The 20,783-nt window shown below is 44.6% G+C and overlaps 2 protein-coding genes across 3 annotated transcripts in view; one reads left to right on the plus strand and one right to left on the minus strand.

Moving 5' to 3' along the window:
- Positions 1 to 590, minus strand: part of babam2 (BRISC and BRCA1 A complex member 2) — a 181,321-nt gene extending 180,731 nt beyond the window's left edge. Inside the window, 1 exon segment of the mRNA XM_055631039.1 lies at positions 544 to 590. The gene's annotated coding sequence lies outside the window, so the exon portion shown is untranslated.
- A 496-nt stretch (positions 591 to 1,086) lies between these two features.
- Positions 1,087 to 20,783, plus strand: part of rbks (ribokinase) — a 166,602-nt gene continuing 146,905 nt past the window's right edge. The window contains exon 1 of one of the 2 annotated variants that reach the window (XM_055631041.1): positions 1,087 to 1,564. In XM_055631041.1, the coding sequence (XP_055487016.1) occupies positions 1,542 to 1,564 (23 nt within the window). In that variant the 5' untranslated portion in view covers positions 1,087 to 1,541. The remainder of the gene's footprint in view (positions 1,565 to 20,783) is intronic. The other variant, XM_055631040.1, reaches the window with a different exon arrangement.

A 20,783-nucleotide genomic window follows, 5' to 3' on the forward strand; every position in this document is an offset into this window, starting at 1 on the left:
AAATAAAGCTCCAAGTGGTTTTTTTTGCAGAGCTTGGCACCTGCGTCACTTGTGAAGCTGCGGCGATGTCACCCCCCGGGATATCTGCACCATCCTGCCCTGGGCTGTGATGCAGGAAGCGGCATGCAGGGCTTGTAAACAAGTGGGCTGCACCACATACACCCATTATTGCATTGCACTCCTCTCTCTCTCTGTGTCTGTCTCTAATTACAGCAGAATGCGATGCAGTCACGGTCATCGCTCATTGCTCATTGCATGCTAACCGGACAGTGACTGGGGCCTCCGGTCAGGCAGGAAGGGGTTGCCATCAGCTGTTTTAATCGCACACACATATAGAGAGAGATAAATACATGTAATAAAGACGTGTACACACACACACACCCCCGGCGACGCGAGTACCTGCTTGAGGCCTCCCGGCGATTCCCATCCACACGCGGCACCCGCCCACTCGCGCCCTTTCCACCGGTTCAAACGCTCCGCACCCCCCGCCCCTCCCCCTCCCCCTCGCCGTTCCCACGCCGGGCCCCTCAGCGCATGCGTCACCTCGCCGGCGGTGATCCTGCGAACGTTGCGGCGCATACACAGCCGGCCGCGCATGCGCACCAACGCCGTCGATCAACGATCCTGTCAAACGCTCCGGCGCGCTTGAACCAGACGCGCATGCGTACGGTCGGCCGCTTCTCCTCTCACTCCGGGAGCTGGCCGCGCATGCGCGCGCTCGCTCGCTCGCTCGCTGGCTGACTCACGCTCCTTCGAGCAGTTGGCTGCGCATGCGTGAGTTCGTCCTCTCTAAAACGGTCCGGGGCGGGCGGGCGGTCGGCCAGTCGGCCGTGCGCATGCGCATTCTCGTTGGCACGCTGCACTCAACCTCTGTCTAGCTCTGCGACGCGACCAACCGGCCGCGCATGCGCGCGCTTCCGTCCTCACTCCCTCCCCAACGAACTCGCCGGCTCGCGCTCATTCAAACCAAAGAGCGGAGATCGACGACGCGCGCGCACCAACAACCCGTTCTCTGCCCGCGCTGCTGCCCGCCCGCAACAGACTGTTAAACAGATGCACTAATAAATCGTATCCTTCTTCCCCCCCCCTCCCCGCATGTGTTGCAGCAGAGCACAACATGCTGGAGTAACTCAGCGGGTCAGGCAGCATGTGCGGGAGGGAATGAACGGACAGACCAGCCACCCTTCCCCAGTGCCTGCAGCATTTTGTGCTTTGCTCAGGGTGCCAGCATCTGCAGTTCCCCGTGTCTCTACCCGTTGAAGCATTATATTTGTCAAAGTCAGGCAGTCAACTACGGTTGGGGTCTTGCTGCAACCGCGGTCGCATTGACCTTTGCTTGCACCAAGTTGTTCACTGTTGCTGCACCGGTCCGTGTCACAGTTCCGTCTGCTTTAAAAAACCATCACAAATATGTCAATTCCAGCAAACACTGCGGCTTATGATATAGTGGTTGTAGGATCCTGCATGACTGACTTGGTCAGGTTAGTGCATGTGTATATGTACAATAACATAGAGGCATCTCTTATGTGTTTTATCATTGCATGTATTGGAGCAACTGGGTCAGGTTAGTTTATGTGTATATACATTAGTATTATAGAGATATCTAATGTGTTTTTGCCATTCTGGTTATATGTTAATGTTATACATCTCCGTTTTGCCATTGAATATAATGGAAGAACTTGATCAGGTTGGTGTATGTAGTTATATACATTAATACTATGCAGACATGTATTTTGTGTGTTTTGCCATTGCATATATTGGAACAACTCAGCCAAGTCAGTCTATATGTATGTGTACATCAATATTATCGAGGGGAGATTATGAGGATGTTAGGCACAAAATGTTGGAGTAACTCAGCGGGACAGGCTGCATCCCTTGAGAGAAGGTATGGGTGACCTTTTGGGATGAGATCCTTCTGCCGGGTCTGGAGGGTTTGAATTATAAGGAGTCTGGATAGGCTGGATATTTTTCTCATAAAACTAAGGTCGTGGACTGATTTTATAAAGGATAGGGAAATCTAAAACTGGAGGACGCAGGTTTAAGGTAGAGATTTAATGGACAACTTTGTTGCCCAGAGTATGGTGCTTATGTGGACCGAGATGCCAAGTGGTAGGTGCAATTATGAGATTTGAAAGAGATGTGGACAGCTACATGGAAAGGTAAAGTTAGGAGGGCTATGGGCCAGATACATGCAAGTAGGACTAACTCAATTCAGCAAATTGGTTGGCTTAGACAAGTTGGGTGAAGGTTGTTTCCATGCTGTATAGCTCTTTGATTCAATAACAACTGCCATGATGTTCTCTTGCATCAAAAATGCAGCTCTTTTCTTATCTCCACCTCTATCTCTCCTGTAGTATTTGCACCCCAGATCATTGAGCTGTCACTCCTTGAGCAATGTTTTTGCATAAGCTATAATATCCCAGTACCATATGTCTGTCCAATCCCTGGGTACATGGGCTGTACGTCAGGCCTCTTGCATTTAAATAAATGCAGTTTATTTGACTTTGAAGTTAATTTTGATTTTTCAATTCAGCTTCAGCTATCACTGAAACCAAATTTAGTGTTATTATATAAATGCTTTGATGGAGGATGCCATGTGTTCTGCATTTTAACATTCACTATGCTTATGTTAATCGGCTCTGAAGCACTTTGAAGCATTTGTGTAAAGCCTTATGAAAATACAATTCTATTAACTGTATTTCTCTAGCATGTGATTTTACTCTCACGTGTTATACCTTGTATCATTTACCTTGTGCCTTCCGAAGAGTCCATACTGGAAATTGTACAATTTTATACTGGACAATTTTTTTACATTTATCAAGCCAATTAACCTACAAACCCGTGCGTCTTTGGAATGTGGGAGGAAACCAAAGATCTTGGAGAAAACCCACGCAGGTCACGTGGAGAATGTACAAACTCCGTACAGACAGCGCCCGTAGTCGGGATCGAACCTGGGTCTCCAGTGCTTCATTTTGCTGTAAGGCATCAACTCTACCGCTCCGTCACAGTGACTGCCCTGATGTTTGGGCTGACGCTGAGACAACTAGTTATACCTACTAAGTCAAGTGGGATAATGCCCCACAGGGCACATGAAGTTAATAAGCATCTTCACATGACTACAATTTGAGAACTGATTTCAAATTTCCAATTCAAACCAAATTGGGTCAAACTCCAAATATGGAAGGTAGTGTGATCGAAGTAACCAGCAGATTACATGTTGGCTGGGTCACCACCACTTGCTGCTTACTAAATATGTCTCGGCAATATCCATCCTGTTGAATGGGAGTGGACAACATTAATATGTCTAGCCAGAGTAGCAGATCACACTCCCCCAACAAAAGTAACAAGGCCTCGAGAGCAGACGGCTTCTTGCTGAAATCTTGAAGCTTCTCAGTGAAAGGCTGATGTCAATAATCCATAGTCTCACCTTTGGCACCGTGTCTTTATGTAAGCATGATGCTAACTGTACAGCTGATGGTGATTCTCCTCTAGAACCAAGGTCACCGGAGCCCTGCAAATATTCCAAATCTCAAGAGCAAATGTCATTCGTGACTAGTTTGAGAGGATTGCCTTATACTCAACATCTGGAATGTCAAGTCCTTCTTCCAGCTTGCTTCTGCTGTACCTTTGTGCCATCTTCTAATGATTCACAGCGAGCCACAGGAAAGTGGACTATTTTCCGTATCTCTCAACCTCTCAGTAAAGGCATACAGATTCAACACTGCCTTCAATATGCTAGCACAACCTCATAGGTTCATTTATTGTAACATACACCAATTGGTGTAGTGAAATTCAAGTTGCCATTGCAGCACACTAATAAGAATACAACACAACATTAAAGAAGAATTTAACATTAAACATAAAAACATCCCCCGACAATGGTTCCCACTGTGAGGGAAGGCACAAAGTCCAGTCCTCTTCCTCTTCTTCACCCATGGTCGGGCCTATTGAGGCCTCCGCAGTCGCCGCTACGGCGGCCCGATGTTTCAGGCCCTCTAGTCAGATGATGGTGCCCCGGCGTCGGGAGAACCCTCTCAGCGGCTTGGAATACCTGGAACGACCGCTTCCTTACCGGAGACCATGGCGCTGGTCGGAGCTCCAATACTGGCGATCTTGGCGAGAGATCCCAGGCTCCGCGGTGTTAAAAGTCAGTGCCGCCGCCTGCGGCTGGCCGCTCCACAGACCCCGCAGCTCCGCGATGTTTCAATCGCGGACTTAGCATTCGGTAGCTCCAGCACGGGGACCCGGGCAAGGCATCGCCCGCTCCATGATGGCACTCCAGCGCTGTGCCGCCGCCGAAGCCGAGGTTCTGGCCGGTCCCGACAGGAAACACCGCTCCAGTCCCGATGGTAGGCCGCGAGGACGGGGCGAAGATGCGTTTCGGAGAAAAGCCGCCTCTCCAACCAGGTAGGGACTGAGAAATGCAGTTCCCCTTTACCCCCCCCCCCCCCCCCCCCCCCACCACACACACACATATAAAAAGATTAGACCTCCAAACAAAACTTTTTACATACTGAAAATACAAAAAAGGAGTGAAACGACGGACAGCTGCAGGCTGTCAACTGGACGGCGCCCCCTATATGCCCCCTAACCTTTGATCGATTGAACAATACAAATATCTGAACCTCAAACTGAGACAACATTTATGGTTTGCTGGATAGGACTGATCCCTGTCTTCCCAAATGCTTCTAAAACCAGTGCCACATACATCTGGTATCTCAAGGTATTTGGAAAGAAAACTATAGAAACATAGAAACATAGAAATTAGGTGCAGGAGTAGGCCATTCGGCCCTTCGAGCCTGCACCGCCATTCAATATGATCATGGCTGATCATCCAACTCAGTATCCCGTACCTGCCTTCTCTCCATACCCTTAGCCACAAGGGCCACATCTAACTCCCTCTTAAATATAGCCAATGAACTGGCCTCAACTACCCTCTGTGGCAGAGAGTTCCACTATGTCTGCAAATTTCTCTGGAAGGATCAGCAAAACAACATCCACATCATTTCCCAGGCGAACATACCCAGAACTGAGGCCCTAATTATTGTTTAGAGATAGTTTAGAGATACAGCATGGAAACAGGCCCTTCGGCCCACCGAGTCCATGCTGATCGTCGATCATTCATTCACACTAGTTCTATGTTATCCCACTTTCGCGTCCTACATACTGGGGCAATTTGCAGAAGCAAATTAATCTACAAACCCGCACGCCTTTTGGGATGTGGGAGAAAACCGAGCACTCAGAGAAAGCCCATGTGGTCACAGGAAGAACGTGCAAACTCCACACAGACAGCATCCGAGGTCGGGATCGAACCCAGGTCTCTGGTGCTGTGAGGCAAGCAACTCTACTGCTGAACTACTGTGCTGCCTAAATAGACTCCATCAAGCAATGTTGTGCATCTGCCTGATACCAAATTCCGGCGATAAAAGCCTCTATTTTGAACTCTATTGTGGGAGAAGATCATATCCCGACTCATTCCTGGAATCCTTTGGCCCACAATCGCTCATTGTGAAGAAGAAACACTTCAGAATGGTGTTGAGAACCCTGACCATGCATCAAAAGCACGGGATGCCCATGGTAAGTGACAGACGGCACATACAACCTCACTAACTACTAGCCTGGACTGAGAGAGGACTAAGATGAGGAAAAACCTTTTCACCCAGAGATTTGTGAATCTGTGGAATTCTCTGCCATGGAAGGCATCGGAGCCCAATTCACTGGATGCATTCAAGAGAGAGTTGGATGTAGCTCTTAGGGCTAACGGAATCAAGGGATATGGGGAAAGAGCAGGAACAGGGTACTGATTCTGGATGATCAGCCATGATCGTATTGAATGGCTGTGCTGGCTCAAATGGTCGAATGGCCTATTCCTGCACCTATTTTCTATGTTTCTATGTGGAACCAACTCCTACTCCAGTCTTGGATGAGCTTGTGATTGGCCTTGGTGCTCATCAGAATCGACAAGTCCAGGCTAAATCCATTAGGACTGCTTGAGATAAAAACAAGTATTTAATGGAGGAGCCAGGGAAGTACAAAGCAGAAAATGCTGCAAACACTCAAAGCCTGCTGAGAATTTCCAGCACTTATGTTTTTTTTCCAATTTACAGCATCTGCAGTTTTTAATTTTAATTTGGTGCTATGGAATCCTACCCATGGTCAAAGTTGATTTGAATTTTTGATGTATTATCTTTTTAGTGTTCTGTGGCTGCTCCATTTTGGACATTGTGCCTAATTGCTGTGTCAATGCCTAGATTAGTGGTTTGCAAATGTAGGGTGCCTTGTTTGGCTATGCATAAAATAACAGCATTCTTGCTTCGGTGATGAACTGACACGTGATACCATTTCCTGCGCATTGACGGATGTTGTTCACTTGCTCCATCCACGATCTGTAGCAATATAAACCCAAAATGCTGGATTCTGATGACCCCTTCTCCCGTCCCCAAAGATCACCCTCCTCTTGGACTCCCTCGGATGGCCTTCTACCTGCTTTAGACCTTTTCATTCTAATTGCTGGCGTGATATCAATCATCTTAACTTTTCCACTCTCCTTACTCTAATCTCACCCCCTCCAAACGTAAACCCTCCTCGCACTCTGCAACAACCCCGAAATTATCATCAAACCTGCCGACAATGGAGGTGCCGTGGTAATCTGGCGAGCTGACGCTAAGCGACAACTCTCATACACCTCCAACTTCCCCTTGGATCATGATCCCACAAGTGAGCACCAGGCCATTATATCACAGACCATCTCTGAATTTATCACTTCCGACTGTCTGCCCACCACAGCATCCAACCTTAAATATCCACTCTCCTGTGGCTTTATGTTAAAACAACGTGATTGTGCTGCACAATGATTTTATAGAGATTAAATATTGTATTGAGAATTGTGATGAATGCCACACAACAACCAGGACCAAGGAGCTGACTTGATAAGCCACCAAGCATCACCTGAAGCAATTACTCCCTTACCATCAGTGCATTGTGTCTGCAGGTGTCCTGCATGTAAAATATACTGCAATAACTTGCATAGGCGATAAGCACCTTGCAAACCCAACCTCTTCCATTAAGGAGGATAGTGATAGCAGTTGCCACCTCTGCAGGTTCCCCTCAAAATTGCATGCCACCCACACTTGAAAATATATCATGTACGACACAATGGTGCAGCTGGTAGAGATGCTGCCTCTCAGCGCTAGAGACTCGGGTGCAATCCGAACCTTGGGTGCTGTCTGTGTGGAGTTTGCACATTCTCCCTATGACCACATGGGTATCCTCCAGGTGCTCCGATTTCCTCTCATAGAATAGAAGAGAATAGAGTAGAATAGAATAGAATAGTTTCTTTATTGCCATTGTAACATGAACCATGTACAACGAAATTTAAAAATGTCAGCCAGTCAGTGCACCATTCAAACATTTCTAAAAGCTAACGATACATACAAGGTAAAATATTAAAAGATAAACAACTAAAATAAATATCATGAAAATAGCACGCATAAACACCCAACCCTACATCCTTCTGTTGATTTCAGTGTAGCACAGTCCCTTAGTATGTCTCGCCCCTGCATTCCTTGGCGGCTACATTTAGTGCCTTTATAGCAGTGGGGCAAAAACAGTTTTTAAGTCTGTTTGTCCTTGTCCTTGTAGATCTGTACCGTCTGCCTGACGGCAACAGTTCAAACAGGGAGTGTCCGGGGTGGGAAATGTCCTTTATGATGCTCTGGGATTTTTTGGTGCAGCAGGAACTGTGTAAATCCTCCAAGGTAAGGAGAGGGCAGCCGACAATCCTCTGGGCGTTGTCAATGGCCCTCTGGAGCGCTTTCCTCTGAGCCGCTATGCAGCTGGTGTACCATACGCATACACAGTATGTTAGGATGCTCTCAATGGAGCACCGATAAAAGGACAGCAGCAGTCTCTGATTGATGTTATTCTTCCTGAGCACCCTCAGGAAGTGCAGTCTCTGCTGGACCTTTTTCAGCAGCGCAGTGGTGTTCACGCTCCACGTCAGGTCCTCCTCAATATGGATTCCCACGAAGTGGAAATCCGCCACCCTCTCTACACATTCCAAAGAAATGCAGATTTGTAGGTTAATTGGCCTCTGCTGGTGTGTTGGGATTGGATGCAAAAGTGCAATAATGTAGAACTAGTCTAAGCGGGTGCGCAGTGGACAGTGTGGACTTGGTGTTCCGAAGCACCTGTTTCGATACTGTATCATTCAATCTTTCAATCAATTGCCAGTCTTCCATCATTGTGGGGCCTAAATTCTACAATTCATTGATCAACAGTACTGGGTGTACGTGCAATAGATGACTGCAGAAGATGACATGCCACTTTTTTTATCAAGGGCAATAGAATAGAAAAAAAATACTGAAATGGCCACATCCTTAAAATGAATAATAAAAAACATTTATCAAAACATCCTGTAAATGGAATATACATGTACTTCTGAAACTGAAGATGCCCTCAAAAGGTCAATTTTTGATTTTATTTGGATACTAATAATTGCCGTCATGACCAGTGCTGCCTTCCCATTTCTATTTACTATTTATAAGAAGGGTTCCCAACCTGGGGTAAATTTGTCGACTGTGGATTTGTACATATTTTTTCTCATTGACTGACTGTGTTTGGTACTGGTATTTGTTAATCATTAGTTCATAAATAAGTGAAGCTAGACTAAGTGGGACCAGTTGGGTCCCTGTCACACAGGAGACTTGGTCCCCCAACACAGTATTCCACGACTCACCCATAGCCCTCCTCTCCCTTCTTGCGTGCCTCTGAGGAGCATCAGCCGGCAGCACCCTCAGAGCCAGGCCTCGGCTCAGCCCGGAAGCAGCAGCAGCTAGGGCCGCGCTAGCGTGTGGGCGGGGGAGAGCTCGTAGAAATTACTGGGGAAGTGCCACGGGGTAGGGGGACCAGAGGGGAAGGGGCGGGAGCTGCGGGGCGTTGCAATGGCGGTGCATTTGGAACTCACAGCGGGTGATGGATGCTGTCCCCCGCCAGGATCAGATTCGCTGCTTTCTGTTTGGCGACATCCACGTCTCCACACCCCGCCACTTCCGGTCCCTCAGAAAATTGTGCCCGGTTGGAGACCTCCGCCGGCCAACCACAGCGTCCCTCAGCTCCACTAATGACGTGATGGCGCAGGAAGGGGTGGACCATCCCGCGAAGTGACAAGAGAAGAGACTAATCCGCGCAGCGCTGACTGGCAGGAGAGGAGATCGACCAGCGCACGCGTGGTTTTAAAGATTTTTAAACCTCACTAACTTTTACAATATACTACCGATCGGAACAAATCTGCAGAACGGTGAGTGAGCTGACAAAAAATCGTAGCGCTATCGCATACCGCTTTTGCGCAAATAGAAAAACTGCGCAAACCGGAAGAGCACATGATCAGAGCTTTAGTTATGTATAGATAACATTGTTATGTGCTATTAAAGTTGCCAGGGGTAAACAGGACAATAAAGGTTGGGAATCCCCGCTTTAGAAGGCGGTGGTAAGGTACTGCCTTTAACCACTGCAGCTGTCCTAGTGATGAAACTTTCACCAAGTTTTCCAAAAAAAAAATTCTCCTCACCTGTATCCTGCTTTTTCCCACCCTCCCCTTGTCCAGTTTTCTTGACATGTTGGGGGTGGCCTACTTGAAGAAACAGCAATGGATGGCTGTAGTTAGGATACTTGTCACTAGCATGCGCCGTGGAAAGCATTTTATCGGGATGCATCACAGCACGGTTTGGGAACAGCTCCATCCAAGACCACAAGAAATTGCAGAGCATTGTGGATGCAGCCCAGACCATCACACAGATCAAGCTCCCATCCATTGACTTCATTGCAACCTCACGCTGCCTCGGCAAGGCCAGCAGCATAATTAAGGATGAGACGCACCTTTGCCACTCCATCTTCTTCCCTCTCCCATCGGGCAAAAGGTACAGAAGTGTGAAAACGCACACCTCCAGATTCAGGGACAGTTTCTTCCCAGCTGTTATCAGGCAACTGAACCACAATTAGAGATCAGTCCTGAACTACTATCTACTTCATTGGAGATCCTCAGACTATCTTTGATCAGAGTTTACTGGTTTTATCTTGCACTAAACGTTATTCACGTTATTTCCTTGTGTATCTGTACACTGTAAATGGCTTGATTGTAATCATATATTGCCTTTCCACTTACTAGTTAGCACACCACAAAACCTTTTCACACTGTACACGTGTCAATAAGCTAAACTCACACTCATCTCGGCTGAGGAACTCTTCCAGTAATTTCTTCGGACCTAGATGTTTCCTCCCAGCTACTACTCATCCATCCATTCCTTACTAGTTAATGCCCTTTGGCTTCAGTTCTACCTGACTTCCTTGATGCTATGTTCAGTCAAATGCTGCCTTGATACCAAGAGCAGTCCCTCTCACTTCACTTCCTCAGTTCAGTTCTTTTGACCGAGCCTGCCATGCAGTGTAGAACTGGGTGATCCTGCTAAAAAACTAAATTGGACATCGATGAGCAGGTTGGAATGGTTTTATCCTGTTCAACATGAATAGTCATGAATAGTAAATACCTGGGCAGTTTCCATCTTGTAAAGTAGATGCTTGTGTAATAACAGTCCTGGAACTGCGTGGCTAGAGGGACAGTTATTACTGGAGCACAAGTCTTCAGTATGACAGTGGAGGATATCCAGCACATCATTTATTGGTCTTTTAAAGGCACAATTGCATTGAGCGCTGGTACCTTTCTACACATGGAGTGTGGTGAATTCCCAATGGATTCATCTTCTGCACTGACAAAATCCTATTTGTGTGCAGATATCATTGGGATATGTGCAGTACCAGATGACAGTTCTATGTACGTTCTTTCATATTTAAAAAAAGATAATGAAAGAGTTCCTAATTTGATCTCATAATCATTACAGGCCCAGGCCAATTTAACGAAATTTATGTCTTGTACGACAACTGCTGCAAACTAACTCCACATTTGCAGAAAAAACGAGCAACTGCATGTAGGTGCTGGTTTATTTTGAAAAAAAAACATGTTTGGTTTTAAAAAAGGACACAAAGTGCCAGAGTAACTCAGCGGGTCAGGCAATATAAAAGAACGTGCATATCTCTGGAGAACATCTGTAAGTCCATATTCATGTTCTCGAGAGATGCTGCCTGACCCCCTTAATTTACTCCAAGGCTTTGTGTTTTTTGTTAACCAGCACCTGCATGTTCCTTATTTCTACCATATTTGACATGGCTTTCAGTCAGGTTAGCAGAATCTTGGCAATAGAGTCATAGAGTGATACGGTATGTAAACAGGCCCTTTGGCACAACTTGCCCACACCAGCCAACAATATCCCCCCCTACACTAGTCCTACTTGCCTGCGCTTGGTCTATATCCCTCCAAACCTGTCCCATCCATGTACCTGTCTAACTGTTTCTTAAACGATGGGATGGACCCAGCCTCATCTACTTCCTCTGGCAGCTTCAAGGAACCATGCACCTGTACTCCTAGATCCCTCTGCTCTACAAAACTACCCAGAGGCCTACCATTTACTGTGTAGGTCCTGCCCTTGCTCGACATCCCAAAATGTAACAACTCACACTTCTCTGTATTAAATTCCATCAACCATTCCTCCACCCACCTGGCCAATCGATCCAGATCCTGCTGCAATCGTTCACAACCATCTTCACTATCGGCAAAACCACTCACTTTTGTATCATCAGCAAACTTGCTAATCTTGCCCTGTATGTTCTCATCCAAAATATTGATGTAGAAGATGACAAACAGTAACGGGCCCAGCACTGAACCCTGAGGCACACCGCTAGTCACAGGCCTCCAGTCTGAGAAGCAACCTCCCACCATCACCTTCTGCTTCCTTCCATGGAGCCAATTTGCTATCCATTCAGCTATCTCTCCTTGGATGCCATGCGATCTAACCTTCCAGAGCAGCCTACCATACAGAACCTTGTTGAACGCCTTACTGAAATCCATGTACACAACATCCACAGCTCTGCCCTCATCGACCATTTTGGCCACATCTTCAAAAATATCAATCAGATTTGTGAGACATGACCTCCCACATACAAAACCACACTGTCTATCCCTAATCAGCCCTTGCCCATCCAAATACCTGTATAACCTATCTCCCAGAATATACTCTCTAATAACTTTCTAACTACAGATATTAAGTTCACCGGCCTATAATTCCCAGCATTTTCTCTGCAGCCCTTCTTGAACAGAGACACAACATTTGCCACCTTCCAGTCTTCTGGCACCTCTCCTGTATTTAAGGATGACTCGTAAATTTCAAGCAGGGCTCCTGCAATTTCCTCTCTAGTTTCCTGCAATGTCCTCGAATATATCTGTCACTCGAGATTTGTCCACCTTCATACATAACAGTACCTTCAGTACTTCTTTGACGGTAACACTGACTGTTCTTAAGACACTTCCATTGACTGCCCCAAGTTCCTCTGTCCGACTGTCTTTCTCCTCGGTAAATATAGAGGAGAAATACTCATTGAGGAACTTGCCCATCTCCTGTGGCTCCACACAGAGCTGACCGCTTTGATTCCTAAGAGGTCACACTCTCTCTCTAGTTACCCTTTTCCCCCTTATGTATTTATGAAATCTTTTGGGATTGTCCTTAATGCCACTTGCCAGAGCTATCTCCTGGCTCTTTTTTGCCCTTCTGATCTCCTTTATCAGTTTACTCCTTAGTTCCCGAAACTCCTCCAGGGATGCACTTGATCCCAGCTGCCTATACCTGTCCCATGCATCCTTCTTGTTTTTGACCAACGCCTCAATTTCCCTCGTCAGCCAAGCTTCTGTACGTTTGCCTGCTTTGCCCTTTACTCTCACAGTGATGTACATATCCTGAGCTTTCCTCAGCACATTTTTTAAAAACATCCCACTTGGCCGATGTTCCTTTCCCGTCAAATATCCTGCTCCAGTCAACTTGAGCGAGACCTTCTCTCATACCCTCAAAGTTGGCCTTACCCCAATTGAGTATTTGAACACGTGGACCCTCTCCATCCCTATCCATAACTACCTTAAACCTAATCGAACTGTGGTCACTGGTCCCAAAAGGCTCCTCCACAAACACTTCATTAGCTTGCCCTTCCTAATTTCCCAATACTAGATCCAGCATTGCCCTCTCACATGTGGGGGACTCTACATACTGCTTAAGAAAACTCTCCTGAAGACTTTTGAGGAATTGCACCCCATTTAAACCCTTTACTCTATGATTTTCCCAGTCTATATTTAGAAAGTTAAAATCGTCCACAACAACCCTAGTTGAACTGCAGCTGTCTGCAATCTCCTGGCATATTTGTTCTTCCAATTCCCGTTGACCATTCGGGGGTCTGTAGTACAGCTCCAATAGGGTGAGCATCCCTTTCTTGTTCCTTAACTCCACCCATATAGCCTCACTAGACGAATTGTCCGTAATGTCACCTCTGAACACATCCGTGACATCCTCCTTAACCACCAATGCAACCCCTCCTCTTTTTTCCATCACCCCTGTCTCTCGTCAAGCTCCTATACCCCGGAACATTGAGCTGCCAGTCCTACCCCTTCCTTAACCAGGTTTTAGTCATGGCTACAATGTCCCAGTCACTCGCACCTATCCGTGGCTCCCCCTCCCATTCCGAATCCGACCTTTCTGTCCAGAGCCGCCTCCCTGGCCAGAGTGAGGCCCACCGTAAATAGGAGGAACAGTACCTCATATTTCGCTTGGGCTGTTTGCACCCCAGCGGTATGAACATTGACTTCTCTAATTTCAGGTAGTCCCTACTTTCTCCTCCCCTTCTCAGCTCTCCCTCAGCCCACTGGTTCCACCTCTTCCTTTCTTCTTCCCGCCCCCACCCTCACATTAGTCTGAAGAAGGGTCTCGACCAGAAACGTTGCCTATTTCCTTCGCTCCATAGATGCTGCCTCACCCGTTGAGTAACTCGGCAGGACAGGTAGCATCTATGGAGAAAATGAATGGTGACGTTTTGGGTCGAGACCCCTCTTCAGACACACCTTTATTTTGGTCTGAAGAAGGGTCTCGACCTGAAACGCCACCCATTCCTTCTCTCCAGTGATGTTGCCTGAGTTACTCCAGCATTTTGTGTCTATCTTTAATTCTAAGTATTATTTTACTCATGGTTAGTCATTCAATTCTATTTTTTTCAGTTGGAAGAAGGGTCCCGACCCGAAACGTCATCTATCCATGTTCTCCAGAGATGCACCCTCACCCGCTGAGTTACTCCAGCACTTTGTGTCCTTGTGTAAACCAGTTTTACTTTTTTTGGCAGATTGCTCTTCAAAAGCCAATATAAATGTTTTTCATTCACTGAACTAATGCTGTCAAAACAGTAGGATCAAACAATGCATTTACTGGAGAAATCCAAAAGTGATCTCAATAGAAAGTATTTTTCGAGTCACGCAGCATGGAAGCAGTCCTTTCATCCCAATTTGCCCATGTCGACCAAGATGCCCCATTTACACTTGTCCCTCCTGCCTGCATTTGCCCATATCCCTGTAAACCTGAAGAAGAGTTTTGACCCGAGCATCACCCATTCCTTCTCTCCAGAGATGTTGCCTGTCCCGCTGAGTTACTCCAACATTGTGTGTCTATCATCCCTCTAAACCTTTGCTATCCATGTACCAAATGTCTTTTAAATGTTGCTACAGTCACCTACCTCAACTACCTCCTCTGGCAGCTGATTCTATATACCAATGTTTTTATTCTGATGTTTCTTTTTTTATTCTTAGTTACACATTGGTAGCAAAGAAATGCCAAGTCTAGCAATTATCTAATTATTCTGATATTTATTCCCATTTTTCTGTTCTGTTGTGTGTGGTTTCTTTTGAAAGTTCATGAATTTTTACCACACATTTTGCAGCTGATGGAATTACTGACGTCAGGCTTTTAAAAGCACTTTTTATAGTATAAGCATTATGTTGGCAGTACATCATTAAGAGACATAATCATGTGTGTGTGAGACAATGCAGTTGAGAAAATAGCTCCAGATAAATTTAGCAGTCCACTAATTTGCTACATTAGCAAAATCCCATCCCAGTCACAGTGAGATGATAATGTGGTGTTTTAAACAAAGGGCACGATGCTAATTGTATCACAGTACCGTGACTTGTAGATTGTTGCTTGTAATGAATGTCTAAAGTTCACTGGTTGTAAAGAAAGACAATGAAGATGTCTGCAATGTAAGATCACCACAAGTTTCAATGAACATTGTATTACAAACTATTGTTATCTCAACTGAAAAGCCTGAAGTTGAGATCATGCCAATTAAAATTTGGTTTTCTTGGATCCAAAGAAAGGCTTGTTTAAATTGTTCAAACATGTCCTCAAGTAGAGTTTAATAGCTGCACGGATGCATGAATTTTGTTATTTGCTTATTCCTACCACCTGCAAAAAATCTTGCAGCTTTCTCTGGCTGGTGATTCAGTCCCATGTTATAAAGCGAGTACAATTCAGTCCCATGTTATTAAGCGAGTACAATTTTGAATTTTGCAGTCTGAACACGGGTCAAAATCCCCTATTCATTGTTCCCCATTGATGCTGCCCGACCCGCTGAGTTACTCCAGCATTTGTATCTTTTTTGCAATTTATTATCAATTTGTTAATAAAGCAGCTGCAAATAAATGCTGAATTTACCTTTGCCCTTTCATCTTTACTCTCATTAGTCTCTACCCTCTGTCACTAAAACAGCCACTGTTATATGTTTCTATGCAAAAAGGCACAAAATGTTGGAGTAACTCAGCCAAAACGTCACCTATTCATGTTCTCCAGTGATGTTTCCTGACCAGCTGAGTTATTCCAGCACTTTCTCTTCTTTTGTGTAAACCAGTATCTGCATTTCGTTGTTTCTACATTTTGTTTCTCAGCACTTCATTTCACCTTTGCTCCACTGAGTAGCAGCTCCATGCACCATGAGCAATGCGGGTGAAAAATCAACATGTTAATATTCTGCTCCAACTGAACTACCAGCTCCCACTTGGGTAAAAAATTACAGAAGATTGCACATAATTCTTTACCCAAGAACACTGTCTATTCAAGACCACGATTAAAATATATTAAAGGATAATAAGACACACGTGATTCATGCAGAGATGATGCTGAGGTAAACATTCAGCCACCATCTTATTGGTAGAAGATGCAGGAGAGGGCAAATGGATGGATCTTATTTTTTTCCATATATTGATTATATTTGATTTTTTTTCAGTTTAGGTAAGTTTTTTGAAAAGATTGGAGGTAGAGACAAACAGCATGGAAAACGACACAAATTCTGCAGTATTCCCATTTTTATTCACCGACATTCTCACAATTTTCCCACTGATTTAACTTGTCCTGAGTTTGTGGTATGGACTTGTTGTGATGCAGGGCCTGTTTCCACACTTCCTGGCTCTATGGCTTCCAATTCTCAAATTTGCCAAACATTACTGAAAGCGCTATCCATAAAAGTCTGACAAACACAATTCAAAATAATCGATCACCTGTGAACACTGGTTCAATGTTATCCCACTTTTGCATCCACTCCCTACACTCTAGGGGTAATCTACAGAAGCAAATTAACCTACAAACCTGCATGACTATGGGACGTGGGAGGAAACCGGAGCACCCAGAAGAAACCCATGCAGTCACAAGGAGAACGTACAAATTCCACACAAACAGCACCCTAGGTTGGAATCTAATCCGAGTCTCATGTTGTGAGGCAAATCATATGAGATCAGTCAGTAGCCTATAAGAGCGTTCAGTAAAACACCAACACATTTGTAAAATAAACTGAATTAAACTAACCTTTGCAAGGTTGATGTTTTTTTGTGATCAGAGAATTTTACTATTGAAGAGAATTGTAAACCCATTTTTTGGCCACCATATTTTTTTTTTTAGGTTTTTATTAGTTAAAACCAAAAACATTTTGCACTATTTCTACAGCATTACATAACTTGTCAATAATATCCTTGTCATTTCCTGCTTGCTGGGGACATCTGGATGTATAGTGGCTGTGAAGAAAGATTATCAGGCTTCTGAAATATTCCGTTTAACGATCAATTTTTTGCAGTACTGCCCTCAATTTGCAAAACAATATTCATTCCAGTTATGGAAATAACTGCATAATCGTTTAGCAATGAGACTTCCTCTTTTCAAGTTTTAGTTTTCCTTCTTTAGTTTAGTTTAGAAAAACAGCATGGAAATAGGCCCCTCTGCCAACCCAGTCCATGCCGACCAGTGATCCCCGTACACAAACACTATCCTACACACTCGGGACAATTTGCAATTTGTACCAAAGGCAATTAACCTCCAAACATGTATGTCTTTGGAGTGTTGGATGAAACCGCAGCACCTGGGGTAAACCCTCGCGGTCACGGGTAAAACGTACAGACAGCACCCATAGTCAGGATTGAACCCGGGACTCTGGAATTGTAAGGCAGCAACTCTACCGCTGCACCATTTTGCCACTCTTCTTGAACTGTGTCCCAGAAGACAACGGGCGAGGCTATCGCTTTGACACTTATTGGCAGTGCTCAATGGTCTTCAATTGCTCCTTAATAGTAAAGCTTGTTCTCTGATCAGCACCTTCCAAAGGCAGCAGTCATTTGTGGAAAGCTGGTGTTTGGTTGGCTATCAGTTGTGTACATGCCTCTTACTGTTCCTCAGCCAATTCTGAACAAAGGTCCCAACCCGAAGCATTGCCGGTCTATTTCCTCCAAAGAGGTGGCCTGACCCGCTTAGTTACTCCAGCACTTTGTACTTTGCTCAAGATTCCAGCACGTGGTTACTTGTATCTCCACTATATAAGTTCGGGAGGACAATTTAAGAGCTTTAGAAATATAATTTCCCGATGTTTGAGGCTGCTATCGGTCCATAGAACATGACAAATGTGAATTCAAGCTTATCAAAATATACCTCTCAAACCGGTTTGTTAAATACCGTGGGCTGCAGAAATTCAGAGAATCCAAAGAGGTCTGGATTGATGCCCTGAGCATGAAAATCTACAGAATATGTTTATCTGTAATTATCTTTCTCTCAGACAAATTAGTTTATAATTTTAAAATGATAATGTTTAGAATTTAGCCAAGAACACTTATTATGCAATGTTGCTTATCAAAACTGAATTTATACTTTAGGGATATAGTTCGGAAACAGGCGATCACCCAGTACACTAGCACTAATGCGGCCAAAGGGAGAACGTGCAAACTCCAAACAGACAGTACCCAAGGTCAGGATTGAACCTGGGTCTCTGGCGCTGTGAAACAGTAGCTCTACCAGCTGCGCCACAGTGCTGCTTCCTATTGTGTGACAATGTTGTCAATTGAAACTCTTTCAGACAGAAGGTTACCTGATCTCTAACATATTCTCACTCCACTTTGTACTGCTATGTAATCTCTGATCCTCTTTGTAGCATTTTTACTCAGTTCCTGTTTATTCTGCTTATACTCCAGAAGTTACTTTGATTTTTTCAGTTTATAATAGAGACAGGATATGATTTTATTTAAAAAAAAAAAATCTGTCACAGGATTAGTCAAAAAAGGCAACTCTGCAAAACTATGACGTCTTGCTTCGACTTGGCTCAGACAAAATTTAGATCTCTATCCGCACACCCCATCCTCCACCTCATTTAGTTTAGTTTAGAGATACAGCATGGAAACAGGCCTTTTGGCCCCCTGAGTCTGCACCTACCAACAATCAACTCTGTCCACCATTTCTATCTAAAACTTCAGGGATTATTTACAGAAGCCAATTAACGTACAAACCTATGTCTTTGGGATGTGGGAGGAAACCAAAGCACCCAGAGAAATGCAACGAGGTCACAGGGAGAACGTGCAAACTCCATGTGTACTATCCACTATTCTAAAGCGAGTTTGACTTTGTTATTTCATTAAATTAATATAACATCTTGACGGCCAGCACTTCCGAGCCAACAAGGAGGAAACAAAATTTCAAAGATAGGCACAAAATGCTGGAATAATTCAGTGGGCAGGCAGCATCTATGGAGAGAGAGAGATTTGGTGACGTTTTGGGTCGAGACCCTTCTTCAGACCCCAAAATTTCAATGCAGCTTCTCACTGCACTACAAGGTTTGGCATCAACATTCACCAAGACTTGAACAAGCAGGAGATTTAATTTATATTCAAAGTCGCCAACCAAATGACGCTAAAATATTGCATTATAATTCGTGGCCCTTTTTGTAGCCCAATAGTTAACTGCCTGGCATGTAGTTATTTGTAATTTTCTTTGTTTCAATTCAGTGAAGTGTGAGAACACAGTTTAGCGTGCTTCAGTCTTGGACCACATCCAGAACAAAACGTTTAAATCCCTGTCTGAAGTTTTGAGGTGCTTAACAAAATGGGTAGAAGAACACAAACAATGCAGCGTATATTCTTCACGAGGATTATTTAGAAAAATATGAGGTAGCATCAATTTTTAAGTTTAGAGATACAGCATGAAAACAGGTGCTTCGGCCCACCGAGTCCATGATGACCAATGTCACCCATACACTAGTTCTATCCTACACACTAGGGACAATTTACAGAAACCAATTAAGCTACAAACCTGCATGTCTTTGGAATGTGGGAGGAAACCAGAGCACCTGGAGAAAACCCAGGCAGTCATTGGGAGAAGGTGCAAATTCCGTACAGACAACATCGCCAACCACTGTCCATATATACTGTCCAATCCAATTCATATTTCTAATATTTTCCTGCCTTCATTACCCTCCAACATCTTTTTATGTAACGTTATGTTCTATAATCTTCCTCCTGAGTTTGTGAATCTAAGCAGTAACAACTGGTATGATAGTCGCAGCTTTATAAAACTTTGGTTAGGCTGCACCTGTGTGCAGTTTTGGTTGCCCCATTACAGGAAGGATGTGGAGCCTTTGGAGAGGATGCAAAAAAGATTTATCAGAATGATGTGTAGAAAGGAACTGCAGGTACACACAAAATGCTGGAGTAACTCAGCGGGTGAGGCAGCATCTATGGCGAGAAGGAATGGGTGACGTTTCGGGTCGAGATCCTTCTTCAGACTCGATCTTCAGGTCTCGACCCAAAACGTCGCCCATTCCTTCTCTCCATAGATACTGCCTCACCTGCTGAGTTACTCCAGCATTTTGTGTACCTGCGATCTTACCAGCATCTGCAGTTCTTTCTTGCACAGGAACTGCAGGTGATGGGATATACCGAAGATAGACACAAATTGCTGGAGCAACTCAGTGGTTGGGGGGAAACCTGATAAAAGTATATAAAGTTATGAAAGCTGGAAGTGGGGTAGATAGTCAGAACATTTTTCCTAGGATGAAAATATCAATGATTGTAGAGCAGAGCTTTAAGGTCAGAGGGGGAAATGTTCACACAAGGTGAGGGAGGTGACAGAAATGGTCCAAGTGAATTTGAGAGCAGGATGAAAATTGATAGCGAAGTTAATGAAGTCCATGAGTTCTGCATTGTGCAGAACAGACATTGTGGGCCAAAGGGCCTGTACTTGTGCTGTCCTATACCGTTGTGAAATCATTTCAGTAATACATTCTCACATGACTGGCTGTCTTCTGATGTAGTCTTTATATTCGTCATTGTGCCACCACAACCGTTGTAAACCAAGTTCATTTTAGCACTGTTAAAATACAATTAATTATATTGTAATTTTTTTCTAATAATGGCCCATTATAACGATATGTTGAATAGTGCGGTCAGGAAACCCAGTCTCGACCAGGCAGTGAACAATGTGTAGCCTTTGAGTAATTAATTTCAAGACTTTAATTGTTATTCAATTTTATGAGTAACTCTGACTCAGCCCATGCAAGCTGAAGAC

This window comes from Leucoraja erinacea, unplaced genomic scaffold (assembly GCF_028641065.1).
Source record: "Leucoraja erinacea ecotype New England unplaced genomic scaffold, Leri_hhj_1 Leri_62S, whole genome shotgun sequence".
NCBI classification, from domain to species: domain Eukaryota; kingdom Metazoa; phylum Chordata; class Chondrichthyes; order Rajiformes; family Rajidae; genus Leucoraja; species Leucoraja erinaceus.